The sequence below is a fragment of the Magnolia sinica genome, chromosome 12 (assembly GCF_029962835.1).
Source record: "Magnolia sinica isolate HGM2019 chromosome 12, MsV1, whole genome shotgun sequence".
Taxonomy (NCBI): domain Eukaryota; kingdom Viridiplantae; phylum Streptophyta; class Magnoliopsida; order Magnoliales; family Magnoliaceae; genus Magnolia; species Magnolia sinica.
In genome coordinates, this window is record NC_080584.1 from 29962960 (window position 1) to 29985909 (window position 22950).

General features: G+C 36.4%; 3 protein-coding genes across 5 annotated transcripts; all 3 read right to left on the minus strand.

Annotated features, from left to right (window-relative positions):
• Window positions 1–16710: 16710 nt before the first annotated feature.
• Window positions 16711–17737, minus strand: LOC131220004 (uncharacterized). The gene is made up of 6 exons (XM_058214981.1): window positions 17657–17737; window positions 17503–17564; window positions 17294–17409; window positions 17050–17168; window positions 16891–16959; window positions 16711–16790 (listed from the first exon to the last, which is right to left on the minus strand). Exons 1-6 carry the CDS (start codon window positions 17735–17737, stop codon window positions 16728–16730), a joined length of 510 nt encoding a protein of 169 aa, XP_058070964.1. The 3' UTR covers window positions 16711–16727.
• A 232-nt stretch (window positions 17738–17969) lies between these two features.
• LOC131220427 (uncharacterized) lies at window positions 17970–19909 on the minus strand. Of its 3 annotated transcripts, XM_058215343.1 has the most exons (6): window positions 19800–19909; window positions 19643–19696; window positions 19244–19299; window positions 19093–19140; window positions 18717–18959; window positions 17970–18627 (listed from the first exon to the last, which is right to left on the minus strand). In XM_058215343.1, the coding sequence occupies exons 3-6, from the start codon at window positions 19286–19288 to the stop codon at window positions 18622–18624; spliced, it is 342 nt and encodes a 113-aa protein (XP_058071326.1). In that variant the 5' UTR covers window positions 19289–19299; window positions 19643–19696; window positions 19800–19909; the 3' UTR covers window positions 17970–18621. The 3 variants fall into 3 exon arrangements, 2 of the variants coding, with proteins under 2 accessions (XP_058071326.1, XP_058071325.1); XR_009158576.1 differs by lacking the exons at window positions 19643–19696; window positions 19800–19909 and having other exon boundaries at window positions 17970–18292; window positions 18445–18627; window positions 19244–19594; XM_058215342.1 differs by lacking the exons at window positions 19643–19696; window positions 19800–19909 and having other exon boundaries at window positions 19244–19594.
• Window positions 19910–20562: 653 nt separating this feature from the next.
• Window positions 20563–22027, minus strand: LOC131220005 (uncharacterized). The gene is made up of 3 exons (XM_058214982.1): window positions 21354–22027; window positions 20678–21263; window positions 20563–20574 (listed from the first exon to the last, which is right to left on the minus strand). Exons 1-3 carry the CDS (start codon window positions 21380–21382, stop codon window positions 20563–20565), a joined length of 627 nt encoding a protein of 208 aa, XP_058070965.1. The 5' UTR covers window positions 21383–22027.
• Between the last annotated feature and the right edge of the window lie 923 nt (window positions 22028–22950).

Sequence of the window (22950 nt, forward strand, 5' to 3'; positions counted from 1 at the left end):
TCAGCAAATTTCTAAGAACAAAAATGAAAATAGAATTTGCTTCTCAGAAAGATTCTACTAGATAATTCCTAAATTTATTAAGGAAAATCAATCAATCATGAATTCATGATTTCTATGACCTTCTTTGCATATATAGACTTGACATGCACAAGAAAAAGAAAAACATCCATGGTGACTACTCATAGAAGCTGGCGTGTTTATTCCACTTCGAAATATATACCTTCTACACCTACATCAGCTTGCTGGTGTATTGCAGTCCTGGTGCTAGTTTCACCATGGCCCTTGCAATGGAAAAATAGTTTAAATAAGTGTTTCCCAAAGAATGATACTAATCACAAGAAGAAAATTAAAAAGTTGAATTTTATTACCAAGCCTCACATTCATTACTTCGTCCATTCAAGATGGGAAATGAGTGGTAGAACGGATGGATTATCTAGTCCATCAAAAAATAGTTTAGATAAGTTTTTCCCAAAAAAATCAAATAAGAAAGGAAGACATTCTTGTACCTTTGTCATTACATCATCCATTACCAACATTTGTATCTTACTCAACAATTCAACAATGTACATATGCAAAAACAGGAGGCAACGTCTGGTTAAAGGCATGACTTGTTAGTGAAAAAAAACAAAATTTGAAAAAATAAAAATAAAAATAAAAATAAAAAATAAAAAATAAAAATGAAAAAGGTAATTCAATATTGTTGAGAGCAAGTGTATAGAAATTAACCGGGGTTCAGTAACCTCAATCCCACTAATTTTCTGTTCCCTACAACCATTTTCGCTCTATTTTCATACATCAGATCAACATGTAAAACATTTGTAACTTCCCTCCAAAATAAGCATGTAAAATAAACAATACTTTTTATGTGTTGCACAGCCAGAAACAAGAACCATGATGAACCAAAAGCAATTCATGCACATTGAGTTTTTTTCGATAAGTTAATGGCACTATAAAAAAATAAAAATCTAACGCAATAAGCTTCAGCACATTCAATATTGATGAACATTAGAGCTGGCAAAATGAGATGGTGTAAGATCATCGTGCAAAAATGAGATTGAAAAAGGTACAAGAAAGAAGAGACTTCATCTACCATTTTTGGTACAAAGGTTTCGAGGAGGGTAAACGAGTCGCAGACCATTCTTCTTTACTACATGATCAAGATCATCGTGCATATGACCTATCCACATGTCAATAAAGAAGCAAAGACTTGAGATGCAAGAGACCTTTTGGTAGGTGAAAGAGGCAGCCAATGGTTTCACTGCCAAAGACCAAACATTTATATAATTCCATAAGCCAGCACTAGCAAGTAAACCAATCAGACCACAAATTGATGTCCAAGCACACACAATAAATTACAAATTAATAAACAAATATACTGGGTAAGATCGAGAAGTAAACAATGTTACAGACATTCTGCATGGTGCATGGAAAATTTGATGGATTTGCAGTAGAACTATTTCTCCCACAGTATCATTATTGTCATTTTATAAAGTCTTAAATTAACACATTTGAGCATTTTGATACAACATAGGAGTAGGCCCCACAATCTGTCCGATCAAAGGTTCTGGCCCCACATTCTACCTGGATGGTTTTATGGGCCCTGATAATGGTTATTAGGTCATTCCACTCTATTTGAGAAAAAGCATATATAAACATGTGAAGTATAGAGATGTGAGATATTTAATTACATATTTTTAGATTCAATTGTCAGCCTCACTTGAGTCTTCGGACGAGCATATGAAAATTTGCAATCCTTGTGTTGTTGCATTGGGGTCTATCAAACAAAAAGTAAAAAATAAATTTAAACTCAGTATACAAGTCAAAAGATCAAGCTCAAATAGAAGCTGAAGACGACAAGAAAGGATAGTGTAATTATTAGCAGGACAAGTTCAACCAAGAAGTAAAGCATTGCACCATGCACAGCTACTAGCAGTACAATGGAGCCCAGTAGTATTTCTATTAGAAAATATTATAAAGAAGGGGGATGTCATCGGTTTCACAAAATTAACCAAGAGAGAAACAAGATATATATATCGTCAACCATGTACAAATTAAAAAATAAAATCAAGAAAGAAAAGAAAGCAACTTCTGAGACTTAGAAAACAGTCCCAAACATATGTAGTCCTTAATGCTTATGTCCAAATTAACCTCAGTGAATGAGGTGCTGCTATGGAGTACCGTGAATTTTTTTCCCAAAACTGGTTGTAACCCACAATGATCTGTAAGCTTGATGCTACAATCAGTGCTCCTTGAATTACTCTTATGGTTTGCATAAATCTCTGGATGTCAGAAATATTTGGATTAATTTTACCATGCTGTTAACTTAAGGATACGAGAATACCTGCTAATTACAATTCCGAATGGAATAAATAGACAAGCAGCTACAACGATCTGATTTGGGAGCATTATCAATTAGTGATAAATGAATGTTCAGCAATTAAATTCGATTAAGCATCCAAATGCATCCGAAAGCAGAATTTCTCTAGGAAGAAAAAAGAGGCCTGCACAAAAATGGCCTGCTTGTTTTAGCTCTTAGATAATTAGACTTTAACTAAAATTCATAAGGTAAGATACTAAAACAAAGTTTTTATTTATGAAAGAAGATTGCATTTTTCTGATCATCAAGATAATTATCTTGATGATTTGAAACAAAAAATGGGAGAATGAATTATTGTCATCTCAAAACCATGAGGGAAGCATGAGCATTATTAGAAAAATGACAGGATCAACTAAAGCACAAACCCATTGCTGCAGTGGTTGCATTGAACTTTTCACTTTAACAATAACCTTCCAATTTTTCCATTTGGAACCAGTGTGCTGCTCCCAATCACTGAGTGTCCTTTTCTCTGCCTGGCAAGAACCACACCGACATACAACTCTAGAACAAGCATGCAATAAATATTAAGAAGCAAATGGAATACATCTCCAAATCAAAATGTAAAGTAGATGAATACAATTAGTATAATATTTGAAAAGCAAGGTATCAAACTCCAGACTTAACTTAGACCAACGGGTCAGTTAAGCAGACCCAAGGAAATCAATTTGAGTTGGGCAATTCTCCTTTTTAATCATGTACAAAAAGACAAAAGGGATTCATAGAACTAGGGGAAAACAATGAAACATTTGAAGGTTACAAGTGGAGACTCGGAAAGTATGTGCCTTCCACACCAAAACACACAACAATTATCTCGTTGGGTAGCATGAATGGCCCATTGTTGTTATTAGATCTGTTTTACAAGTTCAAACATCTATTAGTAAGAAAATAAATAAGAACTTGAGAAGAACATCCAGCAAAGATATTGAATCCCACATATGCAGGCATCGACCAACTTCTGCAAAACAAAACAGGGATCAATAGAAGTCAATAGACAGATTTAATTTGTGGCTGCCTCTTTTCAGTGTCTGATAGTTCAAAATTAAACTTTGCCTTGCAATTTGGGGTACATCTATATGATGATCTGGACCATGGCCAAATCACTATTGGAATCATGAAATGGATGGTTTCAATATGATCTAGGTGACCCACTTTTCACAATTACATGGAGGCATGGAAAATTCTGTGCCTCCCAAGTTGAGGAATCTGCTTTCAATTTGGTTACTCTAGAATGGTAATACTTCAACTGAAATTTTAATCTCTTACTGCCACTCTACTCATGGGTACACCCTTATTTTTTCTACTTCCAGCGATACGACGCACAGCTTTCTACTATTGCATTTCCAAGAGTAGAAAAAAGGGTGCATCTATCATAATAGAGAGGGTGCAAATATTGTCTCCCTTCTCTAGCCTCTACATAAGTATTGACTCTTAGTTTTATTACAGTTTTCTAGGTTGGTTTCTTTAAATCTCCTCTCTTAAGTAACAATCTTTTATTTTCCCAAAGAGAAGAATTGAAGAATACACGAACATAACACACCCAAAGGCATGGAAAATTCTGTGCCTCCAAAGTCTGACTACTGTGATTTCTGAGCTATAGATCCCTATCATTGATTGCCTACCATATTAAAGGTTCTGGTTGTGCCATAGAAACATCCCATGTGCACAGAGGACACGTTGAAGCTGAAGGCTAGTGGGGCCTTCCGTTTTTTTGTTTTTTTTTAAAAAAAAAAAAAGAAAACAAAAAAAAGGCCTCCGTACTGGTCTTTCAGTCCTTTCATCAATAGCCAGGGTCATGGCCTTGCAAGTGCATAGAGAGAGAGAGAGAGAGAGAGAGAGAGAGAGAGAGAGAGCTGAAGGAAAGGGAAAGAGAGAACAACCCTCTTTTCTAATGCCATGTCCTAGATCTGCCTCATTTTTTAGATGAAGTCCAAGTAGGAGCCAGCATAACAGATGTACAGTTAAGATCTGATGGGTCTTCTTGTTCTTCAAAACACCTTCTACCCATCTCATGATTTGAGATAACCGAAGAGATCTCGGTGTTCATATCAGTGGTCAGCCCTGTTTCTTGTGAAATGTTAACCATCTCCCTCTCCGTTTTGCAATTCTGTTTCATGCTGGATCCATGGTTTCCGAGCAAATCCCTCAAGATGGCCTGGTCTTGCATCAAACCATTAAAAACTCCACTCACACACATGCATTCTCATGCATGGCGACTAGAGTCAGCAGGGGGTTGATGCTAAATCCCTAAAATCCTCAAGATCCCTAAAATTCTAAAATCCCCAAATCCCTAATTTGTAATATCAGAAAATCCCCGATTCGGGGTCCACATTCAAATCTGTAAGCCCTAAAATCCCCAAATCCCTAAATGAGGGTCCACATCGAATCAGGAATTGGTATTGAGATTGAGAGAGATTGAGAGAGAGAGAGAGAAACCTCACGGTCGTGAATGAGCTAGCCTTCAACCGAGCTTCAGAGAGAGAGAGAGAGAGAGAGAGAGAGAGAGGGCGTGCGTGGGGGCGTTCGGCAACAGTATATCTGCGGTGGAGAGATTAGAGAGAGGAACAGAGGAGGGAGAGGGTGCAAGAGAGAGACAGAGAGGAAAAGGCCGCAGGCTGGACGCGGTTTGGATACTGACGTCATCGAGTTCTGTGGGCCCCACTATGATGTATGTGTTATATCTACACCGTCCATCCATTTTTAGATATCATTTTAGGATAAGAACCAAAGAATGAGGCAAAATCATAATCTGTAGTGTACCCCACCAAAAAAAAACAGTGGGGAGAGTGATTCCCACCGTTAAAACTATCCTAAGGCCCATCATAATGTTTATTTGAAATCCAACCTGTTCAAAAATTTAAAAAGACATTAAATAAGGGAAAACACAAATATCAGCTTGATCTAAAAATTGTGGCCTTTAGAAGTTTTTAATGGTGGGCGTCACTGTCCCACTGTTTTCTGTGCTGAGGTCAACTGGAGCTTTGGATTTAACTCGTGCTTTGGATATTGCCCTAAAATGATCTCTCCAAATAGATGGAAGGTGTGGATACAAAACATACATCATGGTGGGGCCCATGGAACTTGCTGATGTAACGTTAGTAGCTAGTCTCGCTACTTCCCCTGATACCAGCCCCGTGGCTGGTGGTCGGTGCTATGTGGGCCCCACCATGATGTATGTATTTCATCCATTACATTCATCCATTTTTAAATATCATTTTACGGTTTTATTCCAAAAATGAGAGGTATATAAATCTCAGCTGGACCACACCACATGAAAACAATAGTGATTGGATATCCATCATTAAAATCCTCCTAAGGCCCACTGTACTGTTTATTTGACATCCAATCTGTTTATTAGGTCATACAGGCCTAGATGAATGGGAAAAACAAAAATCATCTCCATCCAAAACTTTTGTGGCCCCCAAAATGTTTTTAATAGTTGACGCTCATTCAACCTTGTTTCCTATAATGTGGTCCATTTCAGAATGGGATATACCTCATTTTTTATCTTATCCCGTAAGATGATCTTTAAAAATAGATGGATGGCATGGATGAAACACATACATCATGGTGGGGCCTACAAAACACCGACCACCAACCATTGGCCGGTGTTAGGGGGAGTAGCCAATTTGTTCCCTTATTTGTGGTGTGGTCCATTTAATCTTTAGATATCATTTAATTTTTGGATAATTCTCTAAAATGATCTCAAAAAATGGATAAACGGTATGGGTTGATCCCAAATTTTTGATAAATCTAAAACTCAAGTGGACCATGCCACACGAAACAGTGTGGAATAATGATTTCCACTTTTGATACCTTCCTTGGGCCCACAATAATGTTTATTTGCCATCCAAGCTGGTCATAATATCAAAAAGATATGAATGAAGAGAAAACACAAGCATCAGCTTGATCCAAAACTTCTATGGCCTCCAAGAATTTTTCAATGGTAGAGGTTCAGTCACACTATTTCTTATGGTGTGGTCCACTTGAGCTTTGGATATGCTTCTTTTTTGTTCTTTCGACCTCAAATTATCTGTTAATATAGATGAACGGAGTGGATAAAATAAATAAATAACGGTAGATCCCATAGAGTTTACTTTGGTAAGGGTAATGAGTAACTCACCTAAATGTAGTGGAGAGGGGTTTCCTTAAAACATTCATAATCATATATTGGGCCTACCTAAATGTGATTCACATATCCAACCCACTCATTATGTGTGTCCCACTTGGATGAGGGGTCAGACCAAGTTTCAGCTGCATCCAAAACTCATGTGGGCCCCACCAAGTGCTTTTATATTTTTTAGGATGTCTTCACATGGTTTTAGATGGTATGGCCCCCCTGAGTTTCATATATGGATGATTTTTGAGATATCTCATAACCTAAAGGGGACACATCAAATACACGGTGTTGATGTTCGACATACATAATGATGGGCCCACAAAACTTACTAACATCAATTCTTAGGTTCTCGCAAGGTCAATAAGTTAGGTCGTGATTTTGACCAGAATATTTGACCCATTTTATATATCTGGTCCATTTACTCTATTTTATTGATCAATACCCTCAATTTGACAAGTTAGTTGCCCCGATTAAGCTACATTTTTTTTGTCCTAGATAAATTTCAATTTCCATTTAAAAATAACATGTTTTTCAAAATGTATATTTTTTACGATTAGTTTTTCTTTGAAAACTTTTAACAAAATATCATTTTTATTATAAAATATTTCAAAAAAAATTAAAATACAAATTCTAAATTTTTATTTTCAAAATCTCAAAAACTTTCTCAAATTTTATTTTATTTCCTCAAAAATTCCAAAATGGCGATTTTTTTTTCTTCAAAAGCATCATTTTGTTTTCAACCTTTCAATTTTCTTTTTTAAATGATATATTTTTTTTTTCAAAATCTTAGTGTTTTTATAAATAACTTTTTCTTTTAATTTCAAATTTTGAACATTTTCAATTATTTTTCAAAATCACAAATTTTTTAGACTTCTTTATTTTTGGTTTCAAAATGTTTGTTTTTTTTGATAAAGTATCAATTTTTTAATATCGTTTTATTTTAAAATTTTCAATTCTTTCTAACTTCTCCATTTTTTTAAAAAGCATTTTATTTGAACTTGTGAATTTTTATCGAACTTATCAATTTTATTTTATTTTTCAAAATACAAACTCTCATTTTCTTTTTCAAAATATTTTTATTTTTCAACATTGTGAAAATTCACATTTTTTAAAATATTTTTAATTTTCTTTTTCAGGATATTATTTTTTTCTCAAAATCAAAATCTTTTTTTTTTTTTCAAATTTATCAACTTTATTCAATATTCTTTTATTTTTTCCCACAAAATAGATTTTTATTAAATCACGATTTTTTATTTTGGTCAAAATCTCTTTTTTTTTTCTCTAACATTGTTAAATTTTTTAAACTTCTCAATATTCTTTTTCATGTGATATTACAAATCATTTAAATATTAATTTTAAATTAAAAAAATAATAATAATTTCCACTCATTTGTTATAAAAACAAAAAATATATATATTTTTTTGCATTCAATCAATTGTTAAAAAATAATCTTATATACAAATAAATACAATTAAACCACTGAAATTCTATTAAAAACAATTATTACACCACAAAAAAACATAAATTTCCACAATATTCTTAAAAAAAAATGAAAAAAATTAATGTTTAGGGCAAGAGTCCTTTTATGACGGACCATGATCCGTCGTAAAAGCAGCTGAAAACCGTCGCCAACTGGTATTTTGGATGGGAATTTGCAATTGAACATATTTTGCAACGGATTTAGTTCGTCGCCCATTTACGACGGACCAAAATCCGTCGTAAATATGTTGTAAATCAGATTGTAGCGACGGATTCTGGTCCGTTGCGAAAATCCGCAACGTTTGGACTACGAATTTTCGAGACAGACTGGCTTAGCGACGGACATTTTCCTTTAGCGACGGATTAAATCCGTCGTTAAACCAAGAAATTTTTGCAACAGACAAAAATACGTCGCAAATTTACAATTTTGACAGTGTAAGCACCTAATCAATTTGAGTGTATGCTTTGTGGCTCACCGATATAATGAGATCCTGTCCATAAGAAACTCTGATCGATTAGTGTACGCACGATAAGTGGGCAGTTAAGGTGGATTTGTCGAATTGAAACTATAGGCGGTTGTCGGCATTGCCCAACACAAACATTACATGTATAGTCTTGCATACATAGCACTTAGTACCCGATCAGTTCAAACTTATGCTCTAGGACTCGTCGAGTCAATCAGATCTTGTCCATTAGAAACTTAAACTGGTTGGTTTATTTCCTTAACAAGTGGGCAGTCAAGGTGGATTTATCTGGCCAAAACTACAGCTTGTCGTAGGCATTGCATTTGATACAACATTACACACACTCATGCATCATTAGCATGCAAGTACTAACCTGATTATCAAGACTTTGAGCGATTTATGAAGTAGAGACTATACATTTATATGGGTAGAGGGGGTGCCTAACACCTTCCCTCTATGTAATCGTGGTTCCTTACTCAGAATCTTTAGCTGTAGATCAAATAGTCATTTTAGAGCAGGGAATCCTCAGATTCTCTATCCTAACGTTTCTACAGGGTCTAACCGATTGTGGAATCGGATTAACTGGCTAGTGAAAACTATAGTCAAATATAAACTCTTTCCAATCACCCCACAAACACATCCAAACCCATCACCTGCATGAGCATGGTCCACCATTTGGGATCTAGTGTCCACACTTGTATTTGGACAAGTAGTAGTTTGGTGTCTTGGGTTAAAAATGTGGCCAGGTAGATGGGTCAGGCTCAGGTTTGACCAAGCTAAATGGACAGTGAGTCAAGCTTGAGTTGAAAATGCGATGTACAAACATATATGTATTCACTTCAACCCAAATTCCATTCTTAAATTCAAGTGCAACTGTGGTGGATCTGGTTAGGTCGATCGAGCCTAATTATGATTTAATGAGATGGAATGGGTTGGACCAAATTTAATAGATTTTAAGTGGATTGAGTGAGGCAATAAGATTGGAATTCTTAACCCATTTAGTAAATAGGTTAGGCTTGGACTGCTACCACTTGACCATAATTCTAAAACTCGGTGACTTGTCTCGAACCTAATCGAGTCAACCTGATTACCAAAAATGGAGTTGTTGCTGCCAATTCAATCAAATAAGGTTACGCGTGTGAATGAGGGCCTGAAAGTGCAGTTTTAGTGCCACTACGCATTTAATGTGCGGAATATGACGGAGCTACAAAATGTGGACTAAGACCTAAAGGGAGGGTGATTAGAACCAATTAAAAATATATGCTTATTAAAAACCACAATTGCCTAGTTTAAACTAATTTTTTAATTAAACTAAACTAAGTAATGTAACTTTTAAGGCTTCCAAGCTAATAGAGGGTCCAATCACATAGGCTACAAAGGATATACAAATAAAGCAACTATCGTATAAGATAATGTACATGTGTGTGAGGGATATGTTACCTATCAATCCTAGCATTCATCTAATCATACAAGCATATAATTAAACATTCAACATCCAAGCATAATTAAACAGATGCGCAAATCACAATCCCAAACACAAGCATGTATAGTGGTTCGGTTACGTGCTTACTCCACTCCCGGCGGACCTACTCAACCCATGAGTATCCAGGATTTCACTTTAGAGATTTTGAATCAGGTTCACCTCTATCCTTTACAGCCCTACACGAGGACTCTAAATTTATGTCTTACATAAGGACAAAGATCCTACACAAGAAACCGACAATTTAGGCTCAACACATGAGCCAATATCCTACACAAGAACCTAGACATTTCGGCCCTACACAAGAGCCAAGGTCATACACAAGAATCTGGATTTATGTCCTACACAAAAGCAAGGGTCCTACATAAGAACCCAATGCTCTAAGCCCTATATAAGAGTCAAGGTCCTACCATTAGAACCTGGGATTTATGCCTTACACAAGAGTAAGGGTCATACTCCTGAACCTGACACGTATTCTCCCACCAGAGGCCTACGAAAGGACTTCAGTTAGTTTTTCCTTAGGCTAATTAACAACCTTAGTTCTATGCAAGAACCACAGATTTAGGCTACACAGGCCAAGGTCATACACAAGAACCTAAATCGAGTTTAGTTAAGTAGACTCTAGCACTCCAACCTACACAAGGAAGGAGCGCAACTTCTGGACTCTAAAAATGACAACTCACTTATTTGATTGAGCCCCGTTGACGCACTTCATAGGTTACTTGATCTCCGCTCTCCCATGCTTCGATCAGCTCCTCGATGCTCCCCAGATCATGTTACTGCTGCTTCACCACGGCTGCAACTCTACGATCAATCACCTTGCATATTGTGCTCCATTGAGGTGATCAAGGTGATGAGAGTGGGTTGCATCTCCTACAACTAATGGGAAGTTGTTTATTATAGGGGATTCAACTAGATGGGTCTCCTAGAAGACTTGAACAATGATATACCAATAAGCGTAAGTCTAATCTCTAGGAAATGGAGGAGTTCAAACACATCTCCAATGGTGAGGTTGGAATCCTCATTAGAGTTGTAATCTCAAGGGAGGTTCTCGAATCTCAAGAAAATAAAGGCATATAGTGAAGGATATGCCTATGGGATCACCCTACTTCTAATTGCTCTAAAAACCCATCATCCAGCCTAAGAACCGAATGCCCTTTATAAACAGTTCGAGCTCCAACGAAAAAAAAGGGGCAGAAAATGGCTCTATCAATGTCATCGAAGGGTCTTCGATGCCATCGACGATTCGGTCGATGCTATCGAAGGGTTCCCCGATGCCATCGAAATTTTCAGACAAAATTGATGTTTGTTGATAGATAAATCTGGACTCATTTCGATTGCATCGACCTAATCTTCAATTGCATCAAATATCATCCTTCGATACCATCAAAGGGGCTTCGATGCCATCAAGAAAGTCAATGAAAAAATCTAAAACCTTATTGGACAAATCTTACTCTCAATCGATGCCATCGAGGGGACATTAATGTCATTGAAACTTAAGTTTCGATGCCATTGAAGGAACCTCGATGCCATCGAGATTTTCATATGAAAATTCAGTTTGGTTGATGGACAATCCTGACTCTCGATCAATGTCATCAATCAGGTCTTCGATGCCATTAAAGACTGTTTGATGGTAGCTCGGTGCCATCAAACACACACTAAATCTGTTACACAACATATTCGCACCTCTTCTAGCTTTGTTTATCATGTTTTGTTTGGTCTCCTAAGGCTAAGGAATGATCAAATTAATATACCTATTGGGTCAAGATCATCTAGAGGCTATAAGGTTGCTTTGGGTCAAGGGTTAGGGTCACTAAGGCTACCTGTTTACCTGTTCTTACTGCCTTAATGCTTCTACTCCACTGTCTTCAATCTTTGCTTTCCAAAGGCTCAACTGAGAATATAACACAATGAGTCACATGATTGACAAAACATGGTTCAAAAATGAGTACACTAACATGGCCTATATTCAATTTTCGTGTATGGGTATGATGCACAGGATGAAAAAGAAAGTCGGGATATGTAATTTGTAAAGTGATCAACTACCACAACGGGCGATCTTTGAAAGGGCTAGACAGACGGTCATGGTGCATTGATTGGGTCCACTCTTTCAACCAAAATTTGTAGTCTTGCTAGACAAATCAACACTCAAGATTTCGTCCTTAATTGATGGTGGAAACATATTTAACTTTAGCCCCACTCCATTACGATTAAACTTAGACTAAGGAAACTTCCTTTTAAGTAAGATTAGGAAGCTAATTTCCTTTTTTGTGCGAGTAACTTGGATGATGAGATCTCTCAATTGGTCTATGATCTTTGATATTTAAGACGTTTATTAGATTGAAAATAATTGAATATGGACAATGATTAAGTTTTTCCTCACAATGGCCACCAAAATCAAGGGTTTAGAGTATGTTTTGGTAATTGGGCTACTTTTAGTATGATATAAGGGCTGAAATTTAACGCGTACGATTCTTTTATATTAGATAGGCATGGGATAAAATCTCATATTGAACGGATCATGGGAACTATAAGATTTAGAATCAAGAGTCTAGTTAATGGCTTTTTTTTTTTAAAAAAAATTATTATTTTTGATCTGAGTGTTTTGAAAAATCAAATGGTTCTACGTGCTTATCATTCGGGATATTACCGTTTTATTCCTCTTGACACTGGGGTCTAACCAAATAACTTAACGTTGAAAAACACCCCGTCAACCATTGAGCTATGCACTCGAACCCTTATTTTCTAATGCGCACAATAAAGAGACGGTTGGAAAAAAATGTCAAAATGATTTATGTAGATTGGATTTTTTTTTTTTTTTGGTTTGTTCATCTATAAGTTAATTTGTTCATGATCTTAATCCATGCACCCGAAGCTCACTTGGACTTGCACTTTGTTCCATTAAGACACCTATGTAGTGAGCATCTGGATTCTTCGATCATTGATCTGGGCCATTTAATGGGTGGTCCCCACCATGGATGGGCCATGATATAAAAATAATAATTGCACCAATTTGCCAATCCTACTCAGGCCATCAACAAATCCATCTATCTTACCTGATCGAGCTATGTATGTTTAGTGGATCTATCTTACCTGATCGAGCTATGTATGTTTAGTGGAAGGAGCACCATGTATCTTCTTAACTCTATAATTCTATACGGTATTAAAGGATCAAACCTACACCCCAGCTAGAAGATCCTAATATATATATATATATATATATATATATATATATATATATATATATATATATATATATATATATATATATAGAAAAGCCTATGAAATAATTTTAAAACATAAAACGACTTTTACCATAAACATTTTTTTTCAAAAGGAGGGGTCACGCCCCTATATCATTGATAATATGAATAGAGGATGAACAGACCAGACTTTCAAGTGGGCTCCACAAAATACATCAGGCCTCACCTATCATATCGCCTAATTAGCGAAAGCAAAATGGAAAAATAAAAGGTTATAGCTACCCTGAAGAAAATAATACTTCAAACCGGCCTCTCCTACCAGCAAAACATGATCAACTTCCCAAGCGAAACATCTACTGAGAACCTAAAAAACTGCACGACACTGCTACACCGCTAACAGCCGCATAATCAAGTTCATTATCTTGCAAATAGGATGTCTGTGATACTTTAGAAAAAAACCAGGGAGAAAAGGGGTTACGTGAATCCTGGAGGCCTGGAAACAAGCCTGTTGTACCTTCATGTTTTCTTACCCTTTCAATGGTTCTTCATATTGGATCAAGCACTACAACAAATTAGACTTTTGGCGGCGCTCACAAGCGCCGCTATAACTCTCTAGAAGCGCCGGCAATTCTAGATATGTCGCTAAAAGTATTGGCGGCGCTAGATAACTTCTATCAGCGCCTTTCTGAGCGCCGATAATTGTATGTTTTTCCGACGCGAACAAGCGCCGGTAAAATCACTTTGAGCGCCGCTAAAAAGGTTTGTGGACACTTTTTCTTACGAAAAAGCGCCGTAAGATTTCTATGGATTTGAGAGGCCCTAGCATGCCAGTAAATTTTTTTTATTATATATAATTCAATCAAAACCTGTATTTTTTAAATATTTGAAACATAAAAATGATGCAATACAAATAAAACTGAATATTAAACAAAATTTATATTACCACACAATAAAAAAAATATATATTACAATAAATGGTCTTGAATGTAAATAAAGAAATAAAAACAAATCCTCTATATGGTCTACTCCTAGCCCCTCGTGTTGAACTCATACCTTGCACTCACAACACAATGGGCACCTTGCACTCCACCACTCGGTACAGTTTATTTATAACATTAGATCCATTTGGAGGTAGCTTCATTTGCCAAGGTAGGGATTCAGGAGATTGCCCATGGTGTACGAGATACACTTTTTTTCCTAATAAATTCAGGGAAAAACACAATTCCTGTAGTCCTGTTTTCTCCTCCAAAGGGCTATGGCCTCACTTTGTGATATTGGCTGACTTCCTCCGATCCATCTCCTCCATGGGTGAGAAAAAATGCATATTATGTGATAGGCAGCAAGTAAAAACCTAAAATGAATTTTCCAATGCATGAAATAGATAGTATAGATATACATGATGAGCACAAAAAACACTTCTGTCCGCAAATATTATAACCAAGATACACGTCGAGCAGACCAAAGGGAATGTTCCCAGTGAGAAAAGAATACCAAACATAACAGAAAGAAAAAAGACAGAAAACTTGGAAAACTACTCCTTACAGTGAACTATTAATTTATCTGGAATTGTTCTAACAAGTTGGTCAGCTGCAAATTTCCAATCAGCAGCACTGCAAAAGAAAGCAAGAAAAAAAAATCCACTGTGAATGGTTAAGAAAAAAGAAGATTGAATTTGTGAAATACCCAAAAATAAAAAATAAAAATAAAAACAAAAATCTGAGTTTATAGTTGGGTGGACAGGCCTCTTTCCACTAAGCATGCTTGCTGCTGATCTTCTCACAAATGAGCTTTCTGCAGCCTGCAAAGTGATTAACCAAGAGCATCATCAGTTTTAATGTAATTAATATACTACCCAACATAGAGAACACAATTGATCACGCACCATTCAAATATATGCATGCACGTGTACATATATATACACATACATGAAAAAGCTTATGATTTCAATGACAAAAGAAAGACCTGATAGGGAACTAATCAGAATGATGAAAAATAAGAAAGTATTTGCACGCAGAAGCCCGAAGAAGGAACACTCATAGCAACACAATGTAGCAGTTGCTCTAAAAAATCAGCCAATTCCATGACAAAGATCAACCAAAGAAGACCAATAAATTCAAGCATTGGGTATTACAATAAGAAAATAAATTTTGAAGCTTCCAGTCAGCATCTCACTGCTAGACTTTAGCAAGAGTGAGAAGCAAGACAGCCAATATTCCAAAACATGGTAGGAAGTTTGGGTAATGGTTTCTATTTCAGCTGTATATTATTTGGGCACTCACATATGCCAATTCTGGATTCAGATAGCATGGATATGCTTTTCTAATTCAACTACGCTAGTTTTTGTCATCCCTTATCTTCATATCATTCATTTCTTCAAGCAACCTATCCATGCTGATAACATTTCCACTTGTGTTTCTCAATCTAGTCGAAGGCAACACACTAGCTGATGCCATTTGCTGCAAATGGGGAACCAAACAGATCTAGTTCCAGTACATTGCAGAATCACCTTTTTTTATCTCAATAAAACCCAATCCTTCACCTGCTTTTATTTTGTAAATATGTCTTACAAATGAACCCATGTGAAGTAAATGTGTCATCAGTTATATGTGGTAACTTGTAATTAGAATGCATTGGAAATAGACAAGCCAAAATACTGGAATTGTTTGCGAGATGAGATTTCGGTCTCATCACACATCCATAGGCCCCATCTTTCGTTCTATGTTTTTAGGACCCGATTGAAAACTTTGAAGAGAATGCATTGCATTTCAAACTAATTCTTGCTTAGCATGTGAACACGATTAAAAGAAACTAAAAAACAATCAAAAGAAAGCAAAGAAGTAAACATTTTTCAAGATTTCACACCTTTGCTGCATGGGAAAATCCAGATTGACGAGCTGAATTTCTTGCTATCTCACAGAGATCACAAGCAGTGAGCTTACATACTTGAAAAAGTATCACTCTTTAAGTGACCTGACCATGGATGTTTGGACAATATACCAGGAATTGAAATCAAATAAACCTGTGCGGCGACACTATATTCCAGAAACAAGGAGTTGTTGCTCAATCCGGTGCAGATCTTGATGATATATGAACTTCCTTAGCAACTTTGATGATATATCGGCCAAAAATCCTCACTAAATCCTCCCCAGAGGTGTCGAAAGAGAGATTTCCTGCAAATAGGGTGAACAGATGTTTGTGTGGGGGTTTTGAGTGCACTTGCTGCCATCCGTCTGTAGTCATCTTCTTCTCTCATTCCATCTATTCAATTTGAGATGTTACTACCATGTCGAAAGAGAGATTTTTCATAGTGGTGCACTCACCCACCCTAACACACACCACCCATATCTTGAACCAGTTGATTAGGTTAGAGATCCTTTGGTACCAAGCAAAATGATACTAGAGTAAAAATGAGAAAAATGCTAACGAATTTGCTTTTTCCCTTGGACTTTAACCAGCAGTCCTTTCCCACATTAGGGCCAATCTCACAAAGGCATCGGTGATACATTTGTAATGGGGTAATATATGTTAGCCGTAGGTAGAAAAGCGCCGATAATTGTCACTTATCTTGTAGTGACATTATCACCCTTAACCAGTGATAGCATTGATACTAACCTGTTTTTGGGTGTACACAGAGAGGTGCCTTTAGCAAATGATTCATGTGTTTGGACACCTAAAATGAGACAATGTTTTCGTGAGAAGAATGAAACAAATGCATGGATCACGGATATCAGAATCCTTGAATGCTACACATAGAAAAACATTCCACAAACCTCCATATCCAGTCTCGGATATGTATACGAGAAAACAATCTCTTCAACACACCGACGAAGCCCCTGTGCCTGAAACACGGAATGATTGTCAAAGAAAATGGGCTTAGAAAAGCAAACACAGATCTAAAAATGCCTACCAGATGCAAAGATGCACCATACCTTTTGCTTCCCAGACTGCAACGCGTGTTTTAATTGCTCCCATCGGACAACATTAAGGTCTTCTTTTGAGATGGACCGTCGGTTTTCCTGCCACCTTGCCTGTAGCTCTGTAGCAATAGCTGCAAATATTGCACTATTACAATGTAAATAATGCTCTTTCCAAAAACGAGATTTCCTAGCAGACAGAAACATGTATCATGCTTATTCAAATAAAATCATTAGAAATGATTTTTGAGTTGCATACTTTCATCAGGAATCATGTCAAGGATCTTTTGATATTTCTCTTCGGATGCAAATAATTTCTGCCCACCAAGCAGTTTCTCTTCAAAAAAGACCTTCAAGACATCTGTATATGATCTCCTGCACCGCATGCAAGTATCTTCGTAATGAAAAGAGCTTAAATGACATCTTCTCAAGTTCCTTAAATATGTAAAGCAGATCATCGAGACTTACGCCAGTAAAGGATGCAGAGCTGGACCCATCAAAGACACTTTCTTATTACTATTTTCATTTCCCTATAACAGAGACTACGTCAGGGAGTTCCATGACATTGGGTCCTAAGAAAGATCTGGTATGTTGAAATTATTGACAGTTCAGTTATTGCTACCTTGTATACCCTGAAGTAGTCTGCAATAGCTGCCCTCTGTTCATTAGTCAACCTGAAGAACGGTGGCAGAATAAACACCATCTCAATACGCGTACAAAGGTCATGGGCAGATGAAATTCATGTGATGATATACATGGATCAAGAAGGAAAACTTGCACTTACATATCTTATCAAATTCTGTGAAAGATCGTCCCTGAAACATAAAATTTCAACAATTCAGTCATATAATCTGAAAGTTTCAGATTTTAACGTGGGTAACATACATATGAAAATGCTGAAAATATCAACATAAAGCAATTAGAGATTACACTGTCAACAGAATTTTGGATCAACCCACTTCTCAACCTGTAAAAATGCTGAAAATTTCAACATAGTATTGCTGCATTAAAGAAATATGGAAGAAAATGATACAACTCACCTTGACGCTCAAGCCTTTCTCCCTCCTCCTTTACCCGGGCTTGGGACCGGCAATGCAAGTAGTTGCATTGGCGGAGTTAAAAAAGGGGCTTAAGATCCATTTGGTTTGATAAAAAATTATATTCATAAAGATTGATGTGATGACCAAATGGAGCTTAAGACTTATAATACTTACATAAATGTAGTTGTTCTCCTTCGCTTGGCTTCCATCATCTAACACTGCCACAAAAAACACGCTAAAAAAGGTCAACGCCATCCTATTAATGTTGTAAAGAAACATGGAAAGAACAAGAGTTGCATTGAGTTATAAAGAAAATTGATAAGAACAAGAGTAAATCATGTTGGCTAACTTGTTGATTTAGTTACCCAACCTGTCATATGCATTGGATCTTAAGTCAATCCAAATTCCAAAATGAGAGTTAAACACTTTCTATCCAAAACCAATCACACATCAGTCCTAAACCCATGCACAAAACATAAAACATTTACGAGAGAGAGAGAGAGAGAGAGAGAGAGAGATCCTTTCATTTAGCTCAATCCATCTCTCCTTAAACCTACAAAACAAAACAATAAAAAGAAATTAATTAGTACTCACAATCTTTTGTACAAAAAATTCTATTATATTTGAAAAAAAAAATCTTACCTTATACAAAATAGAGGGCCAAACAATACTCGTTCCAATAGCATCCCCAATTGTTTTATATCGTCCATAGGGTCTTATCAAAACCTCCTCCCGTACTATTGCCACATGAATTAATACTTCCCAAAAACCAATTCCAAGTTCGTGCCCCCCTACTTTTGTGAGCGGATCCTTGCTCAAAACAATTCCTTTAGCAATAGTAACCCCGGGTTTGACAATACTTGTAAGAAGAACTCTAGTCACATCCTACAAAATAAAATTCACTATTTGACAAACTGCATTGTATTGAATAAACACTCATCCGTATACCACATATAATTAAGAACACAATAACATCAAAATATAATAAAAGAAATATTCACTTGGTATAAGGAATTACCCCAGCGCTAGTGCAACTCGTGGTCTTCCCCTTATTCGTCGAGTGTTTCTGCAAATGATAAATCAATATCAATCATTAAATACCAACTAAACTATATATAATCTAGGACATAGTGCATATGTAAATAAAGACATTTATATAATATAATTACCTGAGAGTTCACCCAATGGCTTGATGGTGAGGACGGTTGGTTCATGTTAGAACTAGCTGCAACACTGAATACTATGGGTGGGTTATTGTTTGCATTATTCATAGTGGCTATCAATTTCATCAGAGTTTCTTTCAAGGAAGAAATTTCAGCATCTCTTGCGGATGAGATTTCAACCATAGTTTCTTTAAGGGATGAGAGTGCGGCTATATTTTCTTTAAGAGAGACTATATCAGCATGTAGTTCCTCATATCTTTCATCTCTCTTCTGATCAATGGAAGTCATCCTTTGTTGGCTGGATGTTGCACCCCACAAATCAGATGGAGATGGTCCTAACCCATGAGTGCGGACACGACCATACATGTCTTCTCCCATAACTTGAGATAATAGATCATCCCTTACCGTGCTACTCTGTGAGGTCCCGGGTTGCTGAGATATTTCTTCATTGAGTTTTGTCTACAATAATAATTATCACATGGTAGCAGTTAATGTGTAAATACTCTAGCTACTGCTATACATTTATATGGAGCTCTTCTTGCATGTAAATACATTAACATACCATTACTACTGATGAGGCCTCATCCACAGGCATTCCATCTTTGCATGTATGAGTCAAGATAAACATATCTGCCCGGCTCAGATCCGACCCATTGGCCCTTTTCCTCTATTATTATGCAAACAAGTTATATAACACAAATATACTAACATGATTAGTCAGGTTATTAATAAAATTTACCTCTTCCTCACGAATTCGCGCAAAACTTTTCGAGCCTACCGCGTGGTTAATCAGTTGTTTCTTCCGATTCTCTTTATTTTTTTTAGAACGAACCTATATGTGACACACAGACAGTAAATTATAAAATATCAACAAAAGATTTTGTATAATTCTATAATTGAATGAGGCATACCTTCCCCTTTTCAGAGTTCCAAAACTGAACGAGAGTCTTCCATTGATCTTCTTGGACCCGCCCATCAAGATCTGTGAGCAGTTCCTCATCAATCTCATGAGAAGAGTAGTAGAGTTTCCCGGCCATGTGCTATGAGCAATACTCATTGTCTTGAATGGATTGAAACCATTAGGTGCTAACCTAAGTCTAACATTGCGATTATCCGATGAAAAGGTCGGATGGTAGTGGTTAAAAGTTTTTCATGCCGGGGAGTCATCCGGATGCCTTAACATTCCATCTTGGGTGCGACACTTGTAATGCCATTTATAAAAGATGTTGTTTTAGATGACATATACAACCTCTAAAGCCTTAGTTTCAAAGGAAAACGGCGTAATATTTTGGCTAAATTTTTTCTCTCTTTGGCAGTCGAAGAAGTCACCTCGTCATCTGATTGATGTTCAAATGTTTTCTATTTGGAAGCACCACATATACCACATGATTGCTCATTAACAGCCTCTTTCCAATACAACATATAATCATTGGAACAAGCATCAATTTTATTGTATTTTAGGCCCAATTCCCCAATAATCTTCTTGGTTTCATAGAAAGACCTTGGTAAGGTTTCACCTTCGGGAAGTGCATCTTTTAGCAATTCAAGTAACATCGTGAATGACTTGTTACTCCATCCACCAAGGCACTTTATGTGATATAGTCGAATAACGAAAGAAAGCTTACTAAACTTCTTGCAGCCTGGGTACAATTCCTTATCGGCGTCTTCTACTAATTTGAAAAATTGTTGTGCTTCAGTATTAAGCCCCTGTGTAGGTCTATATGTTGCATCACTCTCTTGATCATCCGGACCCGAAAAATCAAATGCATCATGTAACAATTCGTGCATATCATCGTTTGGATCCAGATTAGGCATAGAAGAAGACGTGGCTTCCCCATGAAAATGCCAATGAGTATAACTCGTATTAAATCCGTCACACACGATATGATCGTATGCTTCTTGTCGAGATACCCAGAAGTTGTTATTGCAGTTCTTACATGGACATAGGATCCTCCCTCTATCACTTGTATTTGTAAATGCAAAGTCTAGGAATTCCTTAGCTCCACTTACGTATGCATTGCTTACCCTAAACCATTCAATGCAATTGGAGGACATATCAAACAATGAATCTTAACCATTGGGCCACAACAACTGGAAGAAAAAGTTATTGAGATACCTTGACAAATGAATCCAACTCTTATCCATCACTATGTTCCTCGGCTACTTCGACAAGTTAGTTGAAATACAACGTGAGCCCGATAAAGCTTCCTAGGAGAGATAAACTAGAATGGGTATAAGAGAAATTTAAGGAAGAGTACTAAAGAGACAAATTATAATGAAACAAGCACCATTATTGCTCACCCCACAAGCAACGACGATTTAGGCATCTAATAGAATCTCTAATGGTATCTTTAACTGACTAACTAAATCAGTCACCCATCCAAGACTGGATAGATTGTAATATTTTCATGTTCCCATTTAAATGCCCACACTGAAATTCCGACAGCATCTCCCCATGTCTCTCCGAATACGTTGATCTTGCATTTGATTCCCATGTCAAGTATCCACATAATGTGAGGATATTTGATATTAGAAATAAATATAAGAAACGTAACCAGAGAGAAAAGGATAGATACAACGCAGAACTAGCATGTGCATTTAAATCAGGTAACCAAAAGCATTCCAATCTATCCAGCCTTGAATTGTCCAAACGTGGGACAATTTGAGAATTTTTATGCCTCCAAAAGCACACTATATCTATGCTTGGCCACATAAAAATTCTCAAATGGGCAACTGATTGTCCTATACTTAAACAATTACATAATCAATCACAATTGGCATTCATCATCTAGCTAATGGTGCTCCATCCACAATAGGAACCGTAATTTGATCGGTCCAGATTGGCGTGTGTGTATGCTATGGAACTGGGAACCGTCATACACCGTAATATCTTACGGCAGAGCGGGTTCTGAGGAGTTACAAGTTGGGCCTCTACTCTCTAGGAAAACACATAAATGAAGCGATAAAAATATAAATTAAGCAAGATCAATTATTTATGGAAGAGATTGATGAATAATACCTGGCAAACAAATGGAGAGAAACCCGCTGACTTACTTTGTAGAGCTATATAGGAAGAGATTGCTTGTATTGGTTCTAAGAATCAAAGATATGCAATTTGGAAGATCATGTTGAATTTCATCTAAAGAGAGGAAAAAAATCTACAGCTGAAATTCTAGAAGATACTAACATAGTAATTTTGTCAGGCTATAGTAGAAATGAAAATTCTCTTTCAATTTTTTCAAATCTTGTAGATGAAATTTGGAAGATCATGTTGAATTTCATCTAAAGAGAGGAAAAAAATCTACAGCTGAAATTCTCTTTCACAAGATACTAAAATTTATCTGTATCTTTGATGTACTCGGCATCTTTAAATGAAAGTTCTCTTTCAATTTTTTCAAATCTTGTAAAAATTTGTTGCTTCATGCATTTTCTGTAAGAATACAGATTCAGCAAAAGAATTACTGTTTCAATGTAATTGTGTCATTTCGCTACTTCAATGTAACTATGTCATTTCCCTTATTATGTGATGTACTTTGCATCTTTAATTGACATTTTTGTGGTTCTATTGAGATTAGTTGATGTAATTCATCAAGTTCAGTCTAGGTGATTTTATTCTTCATTAAAAACATACAGTTTCAAATCTCTATTTCTTACTTAAGACCAAAGCTTCCTCAAGGGCATCTTCTAGCATAAATAATCTAAATCCAACTATA